Source organism: Ailuropoda melanoleuca, chromosome 2 (assembly GCF_002007445.2).
Source record: "Ailuropoda melanoleuca isolate Jingjing chromosome 2, ASM200744v2, whole genome shotgun sequence".
Lineage (NCBI taxonomy): Eukaryota > Metazoa > Chordata > Mammalia > Carnivora > Ursidae > Ailuropoda > Ailuropoda melanoleuca.
The window spans coordinates 31,247,497-31,269,814 of record NC_048219.1 but is presented as its reverse complement, the minus strand read 5'-3'; the positions used below and the strand labels follow the sequence as shown (position 1 = coordinate 31,269,814).

At 45.7% G+C, this 22,318-nt stretch overlaps 1 protein-coding gene across 1 annotated transcript in view; it reads left to right on the top strand.

Moving 5' to 3' along the window:
* The window catches only part of FYB2 (FYN binding protein 2), a 123,719-nt gene that overhangs the window by 23,743 nt on the left and 77,658 nt on the right, over nt 1-22,318 (top strand). The window contains exons 2-4 of the mRNA XM_034653257.1: nt 6,611-7,349; nt 10,404-10,565; nt 13,331-13,364. Coding sequence (XP_034509148.1) covers nt 6,611-7,349; nt 10,404-10,565; nt 13,331-13,364 — 935 coding nt within the window. The remainder of the gene's footprint in view (nt 1-6,610; nt 7,350-10,403; nt 10,566-13,330; nt 13,365-22,318) is intronic.

Below are 22,318 nucleotides of genomic sequence, written 5' to 3'. Positions count from 1 at the left end.
CACCCCCCCCGCCCCCCTGCGTGCCTCTGCTGGGCCACGTCCTGGCCGAAGGAGCCTCCACCCGGGAGGTGGGGTTCCGCGCTTTCCAGGATCCGGCTTAGGGGAAGATTCACTAGAAAGAAAGAAGAATTAAAACCTTCGGTTGACCCTGAATCCCATTCTAACTATCCCCTCCTTTCGTCATGCCAGCTTCCTACAAACAGAAACAAAACCAAAAAACGAGTCCTTTTCCCCTCACCTCCCACTCCCTCTGGGGCCCCCAGCACTCGGGCTGCGGCGGTGGTATTCTTTTGCGATGTCCATGGAGTGGTTTCCATCTCGGCAGATGCCGCTAGACGTGTTTCCTTCTTTATCTTCTAGAACTTCTCTGCTGCCCTGGCCCCTGCTGGGCACTCGTTTCTCATTAATACTGCCCACCTCTTCTCTTTCGCTCTTAACTCCGACCTCTCTGTTTCTTCTCAGACTTCTGTCTTGCCCTCTGCTATCGCCCCGTGGCTCTGAGGCCAGCCTAGGTTCTCCTCCGCCATCCCGTCTAGCCCTGTGGTCGTGACAACCACCTAGAATAACCAGAGCTAAAATTTAGCAGGCACCTATTATTGCCTTCTAAACGCTTTGCTTGTACTGATGAACTGAATCGCACAACAATTGTATCGTTTCCAGCATAGTTCTGCTGCACCAAGTGACCACCAATTGAGTAGCCTAAGACAGCATGAAGTTATTATCTTACAGTTGTGGAAGCCAAATGCCTAAAATCAAGGCATTGGCAGGACTGTGTTCCTTCTGGAGGCTCCAGGGAAGAACCCGTTTCCTTGCCTTTTCCAGCTTCTGGAGGCTACCTGCATTCCCTGGCTCCTGGACCCTTCCTGCATCTTCAAAACCAGCACGTAGCATCTTCAACCCCCATAACCTCATCTTTGTTTCATTGTCCCATCTGCTTGTCTCTTGCATCCCACTTATAAGGACCCTTGTGATTGAATTGCCCCCCCTCCCAGATAATCTAGGATCCTCTCCCCATCTGAAGATCCTTAGCCTAATTACACCCAGAGTCCCTTCTGGCATGCAAGGTGACATTAACAGATTTCAGGGATTAGGATGTGGACCTCTTTAAGGGGCCATTATTCTACCTACCACAACAACCCTATGAGGGGAAGTACGATTATTATCCCAGAGAAGGTAACAAATACAGAGAGGTTAGGTCATTTGCTCAGGGTTGTAAAGCCAATAAATGGCAGGACTGGAATTTGAACTTAGGCAGCTGGACTCCAGGGTTCATGTTTTTTTTTTTTTTTAAGATTTATTTATTTATTTGACAGACAGACAGCCAGTGAGAGAGGGAACACAGGCAGGGGGAGTGGGGGAGGAAGAAGCAGGCTCCCAGCGGAGGAGCCCAATGTGGGGCTCGATCCCAGGATGCCAGGATCACGCCCTGAGCCGAAGGCAGACACTTAATGACTGAGCCACCCAGGTGCCCCCAGGGTTCGTATTTTTTTTTAAAGATTTTATTTATTTATTCGATAGAGATAGAGACAGCCAGCGAGAGAGGGAACACAAGCAGGGGGAGTGGGAGAGGAAGAAGCAGGCTCACAGCGGAGGAGCCTGACGTGGGGCTCGATCCCATAACGCTGGGATCACGCCCTGAGCCGAAGGCAGACGCTCAACCGCTCTGCCACCCAGGTGCCCCACAGGGTTCGTATTTTTAAGCACTGTGTGCCCCCAAGAAATTTGGTTAAATTTCTAACCCCCCAAAGATTCCCATACATAACTACCTGTTAGATGACTCCCCTAAGAAGGTAAACCATCACATCCAAAACTGGGCTGATCATCTTTGCCTAGTTCTTTTATCTTCTGTCCTCAGTCTTAGTTTCAGGGAGCAACATCCATCCTCTCACCCAATTTAGAAACCCAGGGATCTTCCTGGAGTCCTCCCTCCCTCCTCTAGGTCTGGTCAATACCACCCCCTGCACATTTCTCTTCACCATTCCTACCAACACTGCCCAAGTCCCACCCTTCATCACTTTTACTTGGCCCTTCTAGTTGCCTCCTAATTGGTTCCTGGTCTCTAATCTGCATGAAATATAAATCGAAGTCTGCCCTAGCCATGTGTCAAACTCATCAGTAGCTCCCCATTGACTCTGAAGATTAAGCCCAATTATTTTCAGGAGACTTGCCCTTGACTTTCTTCTCCAGCCTCCTATACTGAGCACTGGGGCTTCAGCACCCTGGAGTTGCTTATTCCCACCTATACCATGCTGCTTCACTCCGCCATGCCTTCTCTGTTCCTGCTCTTCTTGATGTCGGGGCCACCTTTCCTGCCATCTTCACCTGCCTGCCTCTTCCAGCAGAGTCATCTTTAGGGAGCCTTCTTTGCACCCCTGCTGGCATCATGGTCCATTCTCCATGTTCTCACAGATGTCATGCTGTGTATCTGATAACCATCTCTCCTCCATGAAAGTGATCAGGTTGTGTCTGCTCCTTCGTTCCACTAGCTCTGAAAGGTCAGGAACACTTACTCGTGGTAACCCTCGTGCCTAGACATAACGGGAAACCAGTGAACATTTTGAGGTGACGTGAGTTGAATAGTAAACAAGCACTTGTGTGCTAATTCCAGAAATTGGGAAAGAGATAGGCTTTCCAGGCAGAGGAAATAGTACAGTCAAAGGCCCAGGCATGGAAAAGCAGAATAGGTGGGAGCACATGGGTAATTCAATGAGGCCAGAGGAAGAAAGCATGTTGGGGAAGGGCCAGCTATCATGTCCAAAATGAACAGAGTTGGGATTTGGAAGGGACTTATGTGCTAAGCAAAAGATTTTCCGTTGATGTGAAATCTTGGGGGGAAGCCACATTGAAGAACTTCAAATACAGGGCATACCTGATTAGATGTATGGTTTTTTTCATCAGCTTTGTCTAATAGCTGGGTAAGTGGTGGATTGGAGGGACCCAGAGTAGAAGCAGACAGACCATGAGGACGTCATTGCAATGTGTGAAGAGGACTCAGAGGCAGTGGCTGTGACATTAAGAAGGGACAGGCTCATGGGCCTCTTAAGCCTTGACATCACTGGGGCACCTGAGTGGCTCAGTTGGCTAAGTGTCCAACTCTTGAGCACAGCTAGGTCTTGAGCTCAGCTAGGTCTTGAGCTCATGGTCGTGAATCTGAGCCCCATGTTGGGCTCATGCTGGGCATGACACCTACTTTAAAACAAACAAAACAACACCACCACCACCACCAACAACAACAAACAGAAACAACAACAACAACAAAAAAACTTGACATCAGTAGAATGTGGAGACGACCTTCTATGGGCCCAGAAAAATGGATCATGGTTTTCATTGGAATGACCCCTGGGCACCTCCCAACCCATCCTCATGCACCTTGCCTCATGCCCTCAACCCTCCCCTCCCTTCCAGGGGTAATGAATAATCAACAAACTGTGTCATATCTATGTCCCATAATAAGGAAAGTGAAACACAAACTTTAGTGCTGGAGGGACCTTGGAGATCATTTGGGCCAACTGCCTCATGTGATAGACGACTAAGCCCAGAGAAGGGAATGACTTTGCTCTGGTAGCTCAGAAAATCTTTGGTGGGCACCCAGCCACCTTTTATTGAATCAGCTATTTGGTTCTCCACGTGGCATTTGTCTCTAATATTTTCATGTGTATTTGCTTATTTTCTGCCTCTCCCTGACCTTAGAATGTAATATTTAATAGCTGAGCCCTTGTCTGTCTAAAATGGTGTTTGCCCACATCATAGACACTCAGCATCGAAAGAGGAATAGACCAGGTATAATCAGGCTTGCTTCCTCCTGAACCAGTGATCTTCACACAGGACTTGGGTTTGGAGGGTATCCATCCATAATTCTATTTCCTGCTAGGACTTTTCCTAATCATCCCTGCAGAGACTAAAATCAACCACCCAATAATAAGCGTAGCTCCCGTGGCTTCAGATGGTGAAGAGCTAAAAATAATCATCTTTACATTCCTTTAAAAATATTACCCACTGACCACTCGCACCTGTTGTGACAGCTACTGTAAAAATACCGTGTTAGAAGAAGTGGAGAAATTAGAATCCTACATACTGTTAGTAGGAATATAAGATGGTACAGCTGTTATGGAAAATAGTATGGTGGTTGCTCAAAAAATTAAACATAGAATTACTGTATGATTCAGTAATTCCACTTCTGGGCAAACACCCAAAAGAATTGGAAGCAGGGTTTCGAAGAGAGATTTGCATATCCATCTTCACGTGAGCATTATTTAAAATATCTAAAAGGTAGGAGCAACCCAAGAGTCCACCGGCAGACGATTGGGTAAACAAAGTGTGGTATATACATACAACGGAATATTATTTAGCCTTAAAAAGGAGAAAATTTTGCCACATGCTACAACATGAATGAACCTTGAGGACAGTATGCTAAGTGAAATAAGCCAGTCGAAAAAAGACAATTACTATATGATTCCACTTATATGAGGTACTTGAAGTAGTCAAAATCATAGAGACGGGGGGCGCCTGGGCGGCACAGCGGTTAAGCGTCTGCCTTCGCTCAGGGTGTGATCCTGGCGTTATGGGATCGAGCCCCACATCAGGCTCCTCCGCTATGAGCCTGCTTCTTCCTCTCCCACTCCCCCTGCTTGTGTTCCCTCTCTCGCTGGCTGTCTCTATCTCTGTCGAATAAATAATAAAATCTTTAAAAAAAAAATCATAGAGACAGAAAGTAGAATGGTGGCTGCCAGGGGCAGGAGGTAGGGAAAGAGGAGAATTATCGTGTGATGGCCACGGAGTTCTGCTTTTGCCAAATGAAAAAGGTTCTGGACATTTGCAACAATGGGAGTCCCCTTAACACAACTGAATTGTACATATGAAAGTGGTTAAGATGGTGAATTTTAAATTATGTGTATCTTACCACAATTTTTAAAATATGAACCACCGAGGGTATGTACCACTCTCTCCTTTGATCCTTAAAATAACCTTGAACTGTGAGTGGAAGAGTCCCATTTCACAGTGAGGAAAATAAGGCTCAGGGAAGTGAAGTGAATTGCCCGAGGCCATAACTAGAAAATGGTGAAGCAGAGCCTCATGGGCAGATTTCCCGACGCCATGTCGCCTGCTGGCTTCCCTCACGTCAGGGGAGAGGAATTGATCTGACCAATGGTTGAAATATATGTAAGAAATCAAGACTTAGCAATTCATGGAGAAAACTACAAATGTATACGTGTGTGTGTGTGTGTGTAAGGGGGGGGCTAACTGAGGGAGGAAGCATGCAAGCAAGCTCCCAGACACCTGCTTCATGCTTCTTCAATTTCCCTCCCTCCCTGACTCTTCAGAGGGCAGGTGTGAGTCAACTGTAAACACGGTGAGAAAAGGTCACCCAGCATTCCCTCAGATGGCAAAATGAGAAGTGGCTGGCTTGGAGATTGTCTGTCTCCATGAAACTCAGCCCTTTAAAATGATCAGGAGAAGACAGTGGCTTCCTTTGAAATGGCTCCATTAGCCGTCCTCTCACACTCTGTCTCCACCCCTTCCTACCTCCTGGGGAGACCAAAGATGACAAAATGTGCTCACAAAACGAAATCAGACCTAGTGAGAGAAAGGGGGAGCAGTGGGAACAGCACTGAGCGGGACTCAAGCCCAATCCTACTTGCCCAGCCCACTAACTCCCCGTGTAAGGCCGGGCACATCCTTCCTCAGCTCCAAGGGTCGAGCTGCTATTCCTACCACCATTTTCGTATGCTGACTTCACACTGAATTTAGAAGCTAGAGCACACTGCCCCAAGGGGAGTGAAAACTACAGAAGGACCAGCTAGCATCTTCCAGTAACTCTTGTTTGCCACCGGCTTATTGGAACTGCGACGGCGCCTCACATATAGTAGCCCAGCCCTTCTACCACCTGACAGCTTTCTATGACGAGACTACACTGAGAGGTGATATCACATTTCCCAGAGTATTTGCTTAGATGACAAAGAACAGAGTCAGAATTTGTCCAGTTCCAAAGTTAAATTCAACAGCCAAGTTATACAGAGCTATAGAAGCATGAGGAGACAGGGAAGAAGTTAGCTCTACCAGCCACCCCCTGAACATCTTCGTGGAGAAAGGAGGGCATCAAAGTTGCAAGAAAGCAATTGACAGGTAGGTAGAGGTTGTATTTCGTGAATCAGGAACACATAAGCAAAGTCAGGGTGGTGGAGAGTACAGATTTCTAGAAAACGATAAGCAATCCTGTTTGGTTTAAGGGTAGCTGTTTTGGGCTGTGCCTAGAGACCATAATTCCACCAGATTATGAAGACCTTTGAATGCTGTACTAAGAGGGTTAGAACTTATACAGGCAACAAGGTACCACTAAAAATTTGTATCAAGGGATTTATCAGCAGTTGTTATTATCGTCTCCTATTTGTTACGTGTTGTGCAGAAATTAAACATAAGTGTTTCAAAGAGGAGACATTTATTTTCATTGCATCTCACATAGACCATCGCATCACCAGCTGACACCGTCCGCTAGGTGAGCAATGGTCTTGTACCGGTGCTTTGAACCCCTTACGTGCCCAGTGAAGTCAGCTCATCACGCCGGTTTTTTCCTAGAATAATGAGACATTTTTTGCTTTCTCTGATGCTTTAGGAAGGGTTAAGAAACTTCAAGGAACTTCGAGCCAAATTTCAGAAGTTCGATGTGCCATCTCCAGGACCTATTAAATTCTCAGCAGGCGTCTCTCAAAAGGGTGACATTGGAAGCACACAGTCAACAAGAATTTTAGCCAATGGGAAACCCCTCGCATCCAACCACAATCCTCTCCCACTCTGCTCTTCTAGTGCTGAACCCCAGCTTCTTAAACCCCAGGAAACGAAGTCGGCCCAGAGGAGCGAGATTCAGAAATGTTCGAATTCCCCAGGACCTCCGGAAAGGTCTCCTGGTTCTGCAGTCAATTCCCAGAAAAGTTCTCTTCTGTTAGACGCGAGTCAGTCGAATGCTGACATAACCAACAGGAGGAGAATTGCGGTGGCCGATAGCTTCAAAGACAAGCTCTGGAACTGGGAGAAGGTTACATCTCAGAAAAGTGAGTTGTCTTCAGCCTCTGTCCTTGACAGTTGCGCACCCAGGGCCTTCCGTCCGGAGGAGCAGAAAAGCGGAGGGCCTCCAGAGGAGACCGGGGGAAAGCTGGAAATAAAAGGACCACAGATCCTGCCTTCCCAGAAGTACTTGACGGCCCAAAGAGAATCATTTGCCTCTCCTGAAGATCCCACTTTTCTACTTTTTAAACATGGCAGGAAGAGCCTAGGAAACCCTCATCCTGAGAGGAGCCCCGTGGGAGGCTCCTGCCAGCCTATCTATGAGAGTGAACTGGCCAGCCAGGCCCCAGGTGAGATGTAATCCCTGTGGGCCTAGGGGAGGGGCCACCATGTTTTTCTAATTTAGAGCCTACTGATGGTCACGTATGATCTGGGTGAGCTTTGCTCCAAACTCCAGGGCAGGTATTCTAGGCCCGTCTGCCAAATTGTAATTTCAGGCTTGGGTAAAGTGTTTAATCTCCTGGGATTCTGTGGAGAGACAGTTTGGGCAAACTTGGGTTTGAATCCTAGCATACAGCATGTATGAACTTGGGCAGTCTACTTAACCTCTTATAGCTTGGTCTGCTCTCCTGTAAATTGGATTCATCACTAATCTGCCCCCACTTGGTAAACAGCACAACCATCCTTCTAGTTGCTCAGGCCAAAACCCTAGGAGCCATACTCTCTTCCTCTCTCCCCCTCATTCTCCCGCTCATTCTCTGCATCCACTCCATCAGCAAGCTCTTGGTTCTACCACCAAAATATGTTCTGTATCCCTCCACTTCGGTCCATTTCTGCCCTCAGCACACCGCTGTCATCTCTCACTTGGACCACAGTGGTCCAGCTGGTCTCCCTACTTCCACACTCTTGCTCCCTACCACCCTCTTCTCCTCCCAGCAGGCCCAGTGATCCTCTAAAGCACAAATTAGATCCCATCACTGCCCTGATCAAATGCAACTCTAGCCATCCTACACCAGCTGCTGACATTTGGCCCTTCCTACCTCTCTTACCCTCTCCTTCTACCACATTAACCTTCTTGCTTTCCTTAGATAAACCAAGCTAGTTCCACCCCAGGGCTTTTGCACTCGCTGATCACTCTACCTGATACATACTTCCCCCAGGTCTTTGATGTCTCACTCCCTCACTTCATCATGGTCTCTGCTGAGTGTCACCTGTTGTGAGTGGCATTTGTGAGTCGCCACCTAAAATAACCACCCCCACCTCCATCAGTCTCTGTCTTCTTACATTGCTTTGGTTTTCTTCATAGCCCATCCTTACCTGGTATATTGTTACATATCTGTTTGTTCAGCTCAGTTTATGTCTTCTTTATCACCATATCCCCAGCACCTGAAAGAACAAGGTCAGGTTCGATAGGTCCTCAAACACTATTTATTGAATACTTGAATGAATGGATGGATGGGTGGAGGGATCTCCTGCTTACCACCATATGTAGTTTCTCTCTGGATTTAGAATAGAATCTAAACTACTTCCTGCTGATTTCACAGCTCTGCACCTTCTGGGCCCTGCTTATGTATCTGACTTACTGCTGCCCATCTCCCCCTGGCTCACGAGTGGACACACTGGGTTTCTTGCTATTCCGTGAAGATGCTTTGTTACGCTCAGGACATTTGCATTTGCTATTTCTCTCCCTAACAAAACTCTTCTTTGGGCTCTCTGCAGCTACATTTAGGTCTAAGTTCACATGACACTTTCTCGGATAATCCTTCTCTAACCTCTTTATCTAAAGACAACTGCCTCACCATCAGCGGCTGGCACTCTTTCATATCAGCCTGTTCTATTTCTTTCATAGAACTGCCAGGTCCCTGTGATTACCTCGTTTGTGTGTGCGTTTCTCATCAGTCTCCTCCCATTAGAATGAAAATTCCTGAGGGCAAGGCTCTATCTGTTCTTGTTCTTAACTCTATACCCAGCTTCTAGAACAATGCCTGGACTATAGTAGGTAAATAGTTATTGATGAAGGGATAGGGAAGGTGGAAGAATGGGAGGAAGGAAAGAAGGAAGGTTTGCCTACCTGACAGAGCTGTTGAGGGGATTAAATGAGATGACCCACGTCCATATCTTAGCACAGAGCCTGGTAAAAATTAGGAGCCAGTAGTAAGGGACCATTCATTTTCACTACATTTTCTTCTTCATTTGATAAAGACTGAAATTTCTGACATCATGACTTATAATTAAAACCTAAGAAGAGAGGAGCTTGGTTGTGACTGATGTAAGCCCTGCTGGTGGGCCAAGAAGGAAGCTTCCCCTGCTCCCAGAGGGCAGCAGGGCTCTGAGGAAGTTGTACTGAGGAACTTGGAAGACACTGGCGAACGTCTTTATTTTTAGTGCGGATGGTCCATGTGGTCAACCACTATATGATGTGAAGCCCAAATCAAGGCACTTGGGTCATACAAGGTTTTGTGTTATTGTCAGTATACAATTTTCATATATAATATTGGAATTGCTGTTGGAGTTTGGCTTCTGAGCCCAGAAGGACGAAATTGAGACTATCCTGGAAAATTCCAGGACACCACAAAATCCACAGGTGCCCATGTACCTCAGAGTTAGCCTGGAGGCTTGTCCCTGGCTATGAGTCCTGCAAATCGGAGATCAATTCTTACAGCCCTCATGTTATTTGCATGTCCTAAGTGCTGGAAGCATCCTTTCGGGGACTAGTCACTATCCACTTCCTTGGATGTTGGCACCGTGCTTGATGCTGGCAGGAGATCAGTATGGCCTGGGTCATGAGTAGCCGTCACTCAATGGGAAGATGGACCTGCCGGTCTAATAGGCCACAACACTGATAGAGAGGGGTTAATGATATGTCGTGGGTACAAAACAGAGAGTGGTTAATTCTCACCTTGATTTTGAAATCCGTGAAAGCTTCCCGGAGGAGGTGTCACTGGAGCAGGGCCTTAAAGAATGAGTCAGAGCTTTCTAAGAAGGAAGCGAGGGAACAGCATTCCAGAACCAAGGAGGGTTAGAGAGAGAATGGCTTTTTAAATCAAATTTGGAGAACTGAGAAGCCATCGGTGTGAGTGAAAGATATTTGGGCTCGAGGTTGGGAAAGTAGGATGGTACAGTGTGTTAAGAAAAGACTCTGGGAATGTGGATTGGGGTCATGTGGTATTTATGTGCCAGAGGTTGGAGTCCATACATGGGTGTCCCGCCGAGGGAACCGGGCTTCACCCTCTGGGTAGCGGACTGGTGACATGATCAGCTTTCCTTTTCGATCCAGGCACTCCGGCCAGGAGGAGAACAGATTAGAGGGGAGAGAGACTGAAGCAAGTGCTGATCAGTTTCACCCAAGAAGCCATGAAATGGAAATAGTAATAACTGGCAATTTTTTTTTAATCCATGCTCAGAGAAACAGCCAATTGACAGGCATCACCCACTTCTCAAAACGAAACCACTGCCTTCCATCAAGTCCCTGGGTCCTCCTCCCCCAAAGCCTCCAAAGCCCCCGGTCGTGAACCTCCAGGCCTTCCGGAGGCAGGCAGCTGCAATTTCCGAGACCCACAGGGAAGGTAAGGAAACGCACAGGGCCCTGCACACAGCCCCAATGCCTCTGTCGCCCCCCTCCCCCTTAGCTCCCTCTCCACGTCAGCTCCCGGGTGATAATGCCCAACTGCTCTTCCATGGGGCCGGACATCCGTCACTGGTTATTTCACGTACAGCCTGTGGCAGCTTGCCCGTGAAATGACAAATCTGCTGGAATTGGCCCCTTATCGCTCCCGGGCCAGCCCGCTTCCCCTGAGAGCATTGCATTTGATCACTGGGAATCTGTCCAAGAGGAAGAAAAAGAAAAGTAGTCAAGCAGGGAGCAGGGAGCTTTTGTGTTTCCTACAAAGCTTATGTTGTCAACACAATCCATGCAGTAGGAGAGGGGAGGGAGTGAAAAGGGAGGAACGGCAGTGTGAACTTGACCTGTGATCCTAATGGGGGTCCCTCAGGCCTCTGTGATCTGCCTTCAGTAATTAGTTGAAGGACCCCCCCCGCCCCCACTGGCCCTTTCCAGGAACCGAGGAGTCCTTGGAAGTCCTAAAATGTGCTGTTTCGTGTCTTCCTCCGCTACTCAGGAACAAACACCTTCTCACTCCCTCTCCACCTGCTCCCTGCTCTGATCTTGTGGACACTTCAAATGCCTTTGTTTATGTTTGCTTTAATGAAACATGAGGGGGAACACAGACTGTGGGGTGCTGTGTAGTGCTGTGCTAACATTTGTCTTACTGTGGCCACAAGTGCCAGCAGATGGTACACTCAGAGAGCTGATCCTGTCTTGTATTGCTCATTTGACCCAGAAACCCAGAGTTTCTGATTTATTTGGTCTGGCTTGGGTGCCTAACCATTTGCCTTTTTAACAAGTTCCCCGGGGGGATGCTGACGCTGCTGGTCCAGGGATCACACTTTGAGAACCACTGCTGTAAGTCATCTTAAGTCTTATCCTAGAAGAAAGTTCTAGGTAAAGAAATAGAGCTCTGGCTGCCATTTTGTGTCCCTTTGTGCATACACTGAATCTCAGTTGATTTGGCCAAGACCCCCTGAGTGCCAGCCCTAGCCCCATGCGGTCCCATTTCTGCTCCACCAAGATGAGAGAAACCATCATGAACCAGAGAAACTGACCAGACTGCAAGCCCAGTGTGCACTGGTGGGAAAGGAACAGCTTGCCAGAAGAAGGTGGTTCATAGAACGGCTACAGCAGATGATAAAACCTTAGTTCTCCTTTTTTTCCCCCTTTTTTAAAGATTTTATTTATTTGAGAGAGAGGGAGAGCATGAGCGGGGTGGGGCAGGAGCAGAGGGAGAAGCAGACTCCCTGCTGAGCAGGGAGCCCGATTCGGGGCTCAATTCCAGGACCCTGGGATCATGACCTGAGCCAAAAGTAGCTGCTTAACCGACTGAGCCGCCCAGGCGCCCAAAACCTTAGTCCTCCTTAAAGAAGTTAAGGGTAAACAATATCTTGGGTATTGCAGAAGTGAGTATGTTCACAAAACAAGGAGCTGCGATCCCTTTTCACAAGCCTGAAGTTCCCTTTTCACAAGCCTGAAGTTCAGGCATCGGGGGCAACGAAGGCTTTCGCCATCACAGGCCGTGCTGGGAGGAAGCAGCTGGCAGAAATGCTGCCCAGTGTCTTAAACCAGCTCGGTGCACAGAGTGACTAGTTGAAGAAGCCTGGCTGAAACTCTGCCAACACATCGCATGGACGGAAAAGCACCACTTGCCACCAGACAGGAGAAGGAGGAGGAAGAAAGTCCAGATCTTGGAGAGAATTTCGACGAAGCTTTCCAGAATGAAGCAAACTGAATTAAGTCAATTTCTGAAGAAGACAAAACTTGAAGAAGTGACTGGGCGCTGCTGTTTTATATGATGACTGCTTTTTAAAATTTTGTTCATGGATCTGAAGGACTCTTGATCTCTAGTATTTTTAAGCCCAAGCCCCTTGGACACTGCCGCGCTGTTCAGTTTTTGCTTAGACACTATTCATTCCTTGCAGCTAATTAAACTGAAGAAGCCTGGGAAGTTTGAAACAAAGTTAATAAAGTTCTTTGCCTGGTTTACAAAAAAAAAAAAAAAAAGGCAAAGAAAGAGATCTCTTATTAGTATACTTTAATAATAATTTGGCCACCTCCATAACAGATCTAAGTATGATTTTTGTAAACTTTAAATAATTCAGACGTCAAACCTTCTCTCTGAGAGCGACGAAGGTTGTCAGAAAATGTGGAACAAAGCACCAAGTCTTCTGTAATAAAATGGCCTTTGTAAATCCCAGTTCCCCCACTCCGGCTATTTTAGTTTAGGCACGTTCCTCACTGAGCCTCATTGTCCTTATCTGTAAAATGGGGATAAGTAACCCTCATCTCACAGGATTTTTGTGAGGGTAACTGAGATGAGTCACGGAAAGGGTTTAAACAATGCTCTGAACTAAGCACTCAATGAAGGCACCGTTATCATTATCGTAAGCTCGTGTTGGGTAGCTACACTCTTTGCCCTGGGCCCTGTGATAAACACAAGAATTAAAGAGAGAACCCCACACACAAGTTCTGGGCTCCAGAAGGTCAACATCTATCCTGAAAGATCAAGATCATATCTGTAAAGCAGCACCATATAGCGTGGCGAGCACAGAACCACAGAACGGAGGGTCCCCTAGGTGCTGGGGGGTGGGGTGGGGGGAGAGGCTTGGGGCATCAGTGAGCTGCCGCTCATTTTGTCTCTGGGGTCAGGGCATTGCACAAAGTTCACGTTCATCAGGCTGCCGTCTACGCCCCTTTTCACTCTGCCTCTTGCTCTTGCAGCAGCTGTGGAAGACGGCGGCCTGCCTCCGGAGAGGTGAGTGCCTGTTTCTTAACTGGGGGGGAGCTTAGCGCAGAGAGCTCTGACAGGCTGCTTAGCCAGCCCAAGAGCAGGCAAAAAGCACCAGCCAGGTGTCTGCATATCTCAGAAGGGTTGCAGGAAGAAGAGATTTACAAGCAACAAACTACAACTTTTGTTTTAGAGGCGAGATTAAATAAGCTGCATTGAACTGCTGCGCTGACATTAAGTTGCAAAGTTGGTCCTCGGAGGTACTTTTATTTATTATACAGCTGGGTTCAGTAAATTGAAACATCAGCTTCCATAGTAATAAATCGAATTAGAAGCTACAGAATGCTGTGGGCAGCTGGTGTGATGTTAGGACTTGGTAATGGGACAAAGGACCTTCTGTTTTTGCTGTACTTATTCTGAGAATTTTGCCACGGAAGTGTCAGTTCGTTAATTCACTCAACCAAATACTATCTGTTGAGCCCTTCGATGTCTCATGCATTGAACTGGTTACTGGATGCATATTTTCTCACTTCCTTTCCTCAAGGCTGCAAAATTGCTACTGCTGTCCTCCTTTTATAGCTAAAGACACTTGGGCTCAGAAAGGCTGGCCACTTGCAGAACCATGATTCCAACCCATGTATCCCCAAACTATTTTTTCTGTTGAATACAATGGAAATATAAGATTGTGTGAATTTGAGGTATACAAGGTGTTAGTTACATACATTTATAGATTGCAGTATGATTACTACGGTAGAGTCAGCTAACACCTTTATCACTTCACATAATTCTCATTTCTTGTTTGTGTTGAGAACAGTTAAGATCTAATCTCTTAGCAACTTTAAAATTTATAATACATTATATATATATTTTTTTCTTTTTTTTACCATAATCACTCTCAGTACATTAGATCTCCGGAACTTACTTATCTTCTAGTTGTAAGTTTGTGCCCTTAAACAACATTTCCCCAATGCACCCACCCCTCAGCCCCTCGTAACTACGACTTACTCTGTTTTTACAAGGTTTGGTTTTTTAGATTCCATGTATAAGTGATACCATATAGTAATTGTTTTTCTCTGTCTGACTTATCTCACTTAGCGTAATGCTACCAAGGTCCAGCCATGTTGTCCCAGGTGGCAGGATTTTCTTCTTTCTTATAGCTAAATAACATTCTATTGTATATATACTTTGCATCTTCTTTATCCAACCATCTGTTGATGGATGCTTGGGTCGTTTCCGTATCTTGGCTGTTGTGAATAATGCTGCAGTGTTAACATGAGTGTAGCAGTCATTCTTCGAGATGCTGATTTATTTTCTTCAGAGGCATACCCACGAGTGCTGGATCGCATGGCATTCAATTCTTAATTGAACCTCTTTTTTTAATTAATTTTTTTTTAATTTTTAATTATTTATTTATTTTTGATGTAAAGTTCGATGATTCATTAGTTGGCGTATAACACCCAGTGCACTTGAAATACGTGCCCTCCTTAATACCCATCACCAGCCTATCCCATTCCCCCACCCCCTGCCCCTCTGAAGCCCTCAGTTTGTTTCTCAGAGTCCATAGTCTCTCATGCTTCATTCCCCCTTCTGATTACCCCCCTTTCTTTATCCCTTTCTTCCCCTACCGATCTTCCTAGTTCTTATGTCCCATAGATGAGAGAAACCATATGATAACTGTCTTTCTCTGCTTGACTTATGAACCTCTATACCCTTTTCCGTAATGGCTGTACTAAAAGGAATGCCCAAAGTGTTTTAATTTTATCACATCACCTCACTCACAAAGATGTTCCTTTTCTCAAGAAGATCGGCCTTAGAAGAAGTTAGCATAACAACAAATGATCATAGTATTTACCATATGTTTATAATAGTAGAGTGTGTTAAGTTTTCTAATAGAGGAAAGTACACGATTTAGAGGTTGCACAAATACGGGAGGGATCACCTGTCCTTGGGAGGGCCCATGAAGTCTTGATAGAAAATATATCCAGTATGTTTTGCTACAATCATACTACATAATAAGCAACAAAATGTCAATAGCACACGGCAGGAGTGTGGGTTCCGCTGCTCTGGGCTGAGCTCAGCTGGTATTGCTAGTATGTTGCAGACTACCTAGGCAGTTGCTGATTCGGACCAGAGTTACTCATGTAGGGGATCAGCCTGCAGCCGCTGATCTAGGATTGCCGTGGCCGGCATGAGTGGGGCAGCCTGACATCGCACCCGCTGTCTTACCCTGCAGCAAGTCAGCTGAGGAACGAGCGACAGCCACAGTGACAAGCAAGACAATCCCCATTGCACAAACACTTTTTCAACTGTGCTATAACACATTTGCTAACATCCTGTTGGTCAAAGTAAGTCACATGGCCCAGCTTCAGAATGGGAGGTCAAAACTTGACCTCAAAAAGGGCAGGGATCCAGGAAGGAAACCTTTGCAGTGAGTACTAAGGATAGACATGCACTGGGTAACACAGGGAGCGGTGCTGAGTCAGGCAGGAGGTGTAAGGAAGCAGGTCTCAAGGGTGAAAATTAGAAATAGTAAATAGACTTGGTGTGGAAAGGGTGGTATGAATGGGGAAAATGCTATTGTGGAGGAAGACAGGAACCAAATCTTGGAGGTTCTTGTCTGCCAAGGACTAGATAAGATAATCTAGTTCCCCAAGGAACTGACCATGTGATGTTGGGCATGGTTCACGTGTCCCAGGAACTCCTAGTTTAGTTGCCCATTTAGAAGAGTTGAATGACAGCACAGGGCGGGTCAGTGAAGACACATTCTATGTGCATTTATGTGAAAGAGAAAAAACTTAGACAACTAAGGCAATGATTTTCAGTGTTTACTCAATGAACATGGGCCCCAGGGTGGCAATTTGAGGGGGAATGTAATTCTGCTGTGCTCTGAGCCAGTCTTGGTTCCCTCGGGACTCGCATTCTGTGAGCATCTCAGCATGACTATACGTGGGCTGTGATTGTAGCGTATGACTAGATAGGTATTCTTCCTACAGTTTGGCTCGGAACTAAGCAGACTTCTTCTCCGGTGCTTTAATCAAAGGCAGCAGTTTGTTTCCACATGGAGGACAAACTTGCCTGATGGGCAAGTATTGGGAAACAGTGGCGAGTCTCTAATGGGACAGCTTCTTCCTAAGGGGTTTGGAAGGGCAGCTGGATTGTTGTGTCCTTTCACACTGACTTTAGAACCTAACCATCATCCGGGGCGCCTGGGTGGCACAGTCGTTAAGCGTCTGCCTTCAGCTCATGACGTGATCCTGGCATTCTGGGATCGAGTCCCACATCAGGCTCCTCCGCTAGGAGCCTGCTTCTTCCTCTCCCACTCCCCTGCTTGTGTTCCCTCTCTCGCTGGCTGTCTCTGTCAAATAAATTTTTAAAAATCTTTTTAAAAAAAACAAAAAAACAAAACCTAACCATCATCAGAAATGAGGTTCGTTGTACGTCAGTTATGATACGGGCCATAATGTTGTAAGAGTACAAAGCAAAACAGGCAAAGAAGGATCTGGGATACTTAGGGGCAGCTTCATGGAGGAGGAAAGATCTTCTGATGTCTCCTGCATGATGCGTCAGAATTAGATAGGTTTACTTATTCCCTTTTGTGAGACTGTATGGTAGGTGAGGGCAGGGCATTGTTCCCAGAAATGACCACATTCCTGACTTATCATTGGTTAATGGATGATGGATGGACCAACGGTTGTTCAGTATAGAGTTAGAATGCGACTGAAAACAAGGCAGGAGTAATAAAGTGGAGGAGAAACAGACACAGAGTTAGGACCGTAGCTTGCCGTGATGAGTTAGTTCAAACAAGTAAATGCCATGATTCTGAGCAGCCATAGATACAACTTCCGTGGAAACCAGCGCTTGTTTGGAAAGAACATCTCGCATGTTCATGGTATTAATCTTCAGTGCAGATATTAGATTAGAAAGAGAATACTTTGGGTCTCATTACTGGAAGGGGACCTGGCCATTATTAACAAGGCTGGGGTTTTTCATCTGAGCCCTACCACTTAACTCCTACATAACAGCCTTCACCTCTGCAAACCTTAGTTTCTACGTTGTAAAATGGGTGGCTGAGCAGACCTGACTCTTACAGTCGTGGTGATGTTAAATGCAAAAGGATCGCAAAGTGTTGAGTGCAGTACAGAGCGTCTAGAGCGAGTTCCGTAACACTTGCTTCGCCATTAAATAACCCCCTCCGAAGGCAGGAGTCCATGCTCAGAACCTTGATCTCTTCAAAAATCCTTTGAGGAGGATCTAGTTCCCTGAAGAATAAGAGATGCGGTTGGACCCTACCGTGAATTAGGTGCCGTGCTGAGGAGTTGGGACTGCAGCTCGCAGTGATGAGTTAGCTTAAACAAGTAATGTGTTTTCCTTGTTGGGGCAGATTTTATTCATTCAACATATATTTTTGTATTTAAATTCAATTAACCAACATATAGTATATCATCAGTTTCAGATGGAGTGTTTAACAATTCATCAGGTGTGCTTTCAGCATGGATTTATTGACTACTATGTGCCAAGCCCTATCACATGCATTGAGAATATAGCAGGGTACAGAGTAGGCAAAGTATCTTACATGCATGCACACATATGTGCACACACACATTTGTTTTATTTATTCAAAAGTCCAAGTGGAGCTGGGACCAAAGCCCCCAGACTCCCAGCCATCTGTCCAAGATCTGCTTGTTGGTAGAGTAGACAGGGTCTTTACTCCTCCCTCACCTGACAGTTCTTAAAACATCTAAGGACTACGTTCTGTTAAATAAAACTTTCATCATTTTCAGCCATTATTCCCAAAATAGGAGTCTATGTTTTAGCTGTATTTTTATGGATATGTTTTTAATCATCTTGTTAGAAACTCAGTTCATGTACAGTAGCCACTTTCACTTTTGTTTTTTTTTCATTCTGTTTCACTTTTGAACCTCTTTACATCCTGTATTAAATATGAGAAGCAGCATTGGGTCCTGCAACCAGCACAAGTCTGGAGTCAGATTCGCATAGAGTCAGACCCCTCCTCTACACCTATGACAGCTCAGATCTTTGATGTACACATCTGTGAAGTGGACACAGCAGTACTTCACTGATTGTCATGAAGACTAAATGAGGTAAAGTGCATAAAGCATGGAGCAGAGAGAAGATGCTCAACGAGTCTTGGTGTCCTCAACCCTTGGCCTCTCCCTCCCTTGTTATCCTTGGAATAATATCTCATTAGTTCCCAACAGTGAAATTAGTTCCCAACAGTGAAATGACACTTCAGAGGTTTTGTCTTTGTCATCACCCTTTCCTGCAAACCAAGCTGGCCGGCATCCCTCTTGAATAAGCAGCCCCTATTCGTGTGAGCAAAGCAGGTTAGTCCCAGGGCAGCAATTAGCGCTGGGTCTCTGTCCGTACTTAGCAGAGTCGGCTAATATTTTATTCATTAGCTATAAATATGGTTTTCTCCCATTAAGAAGTGTCAGAGGGTAGTCCTGACTCAGGAAATCTCCAACTCAGACACTAAGGAAGAGCGAGCCTGTTTGTTTCAGGAGAGAAGATTCATACCGTATAGTGTTTCTCAGACGAGGGCCCATGGGTGGGTCTCAAGAGTCCACCATTTTCTCTCTTGAACTTTTTATTTTTTTAAAGATTTTATTTATTTATTTGACAGAGATAGAGACAGCCAGCGAGAGAGGGAACACAAGCAGGGGGAGTGGGAGAGGAAGAAGCAGGCTCATAGCAGAGGAGCCTGATGTGGGACTCGATTCCACAACACCGGGATCACGCCCTGAGCCGAAGGCAGACGCTTAACTGCTGTGCCACCCAGGCGCCCCTCTCCTGAACTTTTTAATTTTGTGTTTCATCTTAATGATAGTCTTTAAAAGATAATATAAGCCTATTTTGAGTCTTCTGGATGATCCCTTTCAACCTAATATTTTGGAACATGCTTTTGTATTTGTGTTTTGGTATTTCTACCCCCTGCCGAGTGAAAAACGCTAATGCCCCCTAGGGCTGGGTGGGTTATGTGTCTAGAACCTGTGTTAGACCACAGAGAGGGAGAGATCTTGTGGAAAAGGGAAGAAATGCCTTACCCAAGGCATTCGAGTAAAATATTGAGAGTAACAGAACAACAACACTGTGGGAAAGCAAAATAATCTTTATTTGAATGGTGCTAAGTGCTATAAAGAAGATGTTTTAAAGTGCATTCAGATAGTAACTGGGGACGGAGAGTGCGGATAAAGGAAGTATAGGATGATTGGTAAAGGCCTGAGGTGGTAACATTTGGGTTGAGACCTTCATGATGAGGACCCAGTCACAGAAGGTCTAGGAGATGGACATCCCAGGAGAAGGAACGGCTACAGCAGCCTCTCCAGGGAGAACTGTGTCTGCACATTGGGAGAACCAGAAAGGACGGGGGCAACCGCTAAAGCTCAGTGTGCTGGTGGAGTGGTGGTGGTCTTGAGAGCCATGGAATTTAGATGCCGCTCTCTAAATACGCTGGGAAACCACAGGAATTTTAAACCAGAGAATGACATGAGCTGACGTTTATTTTGTAAAGATCACTTTGGAGACTGCATATATAATAAACTTAGCGCGGAAACAGGTAGAAGCAGCTTCAGAAGCTATTGCAACAACCAAACAGTAACAATAAATACAGCAGCCGGCACTCATACTGATTCTGTTCTCAGCACTTTAAATGTATGACTCCATTTATGACAATCCTAAGAGGCAGATGATATCCAGTTTTCTAGATGAGGAACTATGTCGCAAAGAGGTTTAATCACTTGACATGAACAAGGTGGTAGAAATAGAGATTTTAAAAAAATGAAGGGGCTCAAGATATATTTTGGAGGCAATGCAGTGATGGGGGGGTCAGCTGTGGAGAGTGGGACAGGAGGGCAAAAGAGGAACATAAGACCGTTGCCAGGTGATTGGCTGTTGCCATCATTGTTGGCATCAGCACGTGTGGAGTGCTTGGCACATCATCAGTGCCCGATACAAGACTGACCCTTCCTGAAAGCTATTCGAGATTGGTTTTTACTTAGACAAAACAAGCATGTCCTTGTGCCTCTGTGCATGTAAGGCCAGAACCTCTTAGGACTAGTCTTTAAGTTGTTTGGAACCACAGTGCTCTTGCGCGAAAGGCTGCATTTCAGGTAGTCAAGACTGGTATAGACGTGCTCTGATTGACGAACAGCAAAACAGGTTCCTCATGATGGTATCTGGGAGGTGAGTGCGGGCCCTCGCATCCCCGTGCGCTAAATCGAATCACTACGGGGCAAGAATGAAGACGGAACTTTTTAAGCCTGTGCCTTATGAAGTTTTAGACCCAGAATATTCAGGTGGCATCAGCTCAAGCCGCTTCAGTAAATTCCTATTATCCCTTTTTAATTGGGTTTCAGAAACCACAAGAAGGCCACATCTGGTCTGTCCCTTCAAGAGCAGTGGTGGCAAGAACAGTACATTTATTTGGGGGTCTTCTTTCATATTTTCAAGGATTCTGTCTTTAAAAAGAAATTCACCTATAGATTCTATTTAGTGAACACTTACCATAGACAAAGGTGCCCTATACTTAGTGTCTACTCTCTCATTGTAAAACTCGCAACCACAACCAGCCCACGCAGTTGGTGGTTAGCCAACCCTCCGACCATGGAGTCGGGTTAAGGGATCCAAGGCGGTGCAGCTGGATCATCACCCTTGCAGAGTCCGACCTGGTCAGCACGGCTCCAGAGCATCTCCTGTCAGCCACCACTGCAGGCTGCCTTCCTGAGGGTTCAGGTTGGATCTTTCCCTACAACAAAGGAAGGCAAGGGTTCACAGACTTATGGCCTGCTCTACAGATGAAACCTAGACATTCGCCAGGCGGGTGTTCTTGAATACCTCTCCTGTCTTAGGATTTCTTTTTCTGTCTGCAGAAAGATCTGTGTGAGGGAGCCTGGCCAGAATGGAGCTAAAGCATCAAAGTGTTGGGAGCTGAGTTTCACCTTTTCTCTTTAGTGGCATTCAAATGACAAGCTGGAAAAAATTCATGGCTTAGGAAGAAATCAGGCAATAAAGTTGCAGACATGGAGCCTTTTTTTGTACATTGGTTTATTCGGAAAGGTTGAATGGAAACTCATCTTTGAATATGGCTCTGTGCTGGGCATTGCTTAGCCCTTTACATCTGTTAGACTCATGTTAGCCCCATGATCATCTTAGGCAAAATTTAATAGTCCCATTTTGAAGATGAGAAACCAAGGGCTCAGAGATGTTTCATGACTTGCCCTAAAGTATAAGATAATACAGAGCTAACCTGGGAGGTAAACTCAGGACTGGATAGTTATAAGGATTTTCACCTATACTATCCTGTCTCAGAATTTTCCCAACATGAGCGATTTTTGGGAGTTATCTGTTAGGTTCTAAATTCCATGATTGTCTTTCTTACCTTTCTCACCACCAGGAATTAGACATGCAAGTAATAATTGTTTAATGACTAAGTGATGGACAAATTGAGTGACAGAATGAGGGAGAAGGATAGACAGATAAAATGATACCACCTTCCATAAACTTTTATATAAATAAAGAAAGCATTCCTAGGCTCTGTCCTCTGTACGTTTTGCATTGATCTGCATGTCCAGTATCCTGTCCTTCTAATATTAAAGCTAAATAATTAGGACAATCTGAGTCCTTATTTGCCCTTGTGTATCATGGAAGAGCTCTTGCCATGTGAAGACACAGACTCTCATGAAAGCTTCTCTGTCCTCTTCTTTTTAGTCTAGCATTCAGCTCCAAGCGACACTGCCAAGAAGCTTGTCCTTATTATTCTAGCCATCCTGGAAGGCGCTTCTCTTTCATCCCTCATTTGATAGTTATTTAACCAAACTAATCACTGAGCACTTGGCCTCCATTTTAAATTTAGAATAAAATTCAGAAACCCCAACTCCTTACTCCTACATGTTCTGGCTACTCTGTACTCTCTCTCTTGTTCACGGTCTGCGGCCCCCTGACTAGATTATGGCCTTTCCTCA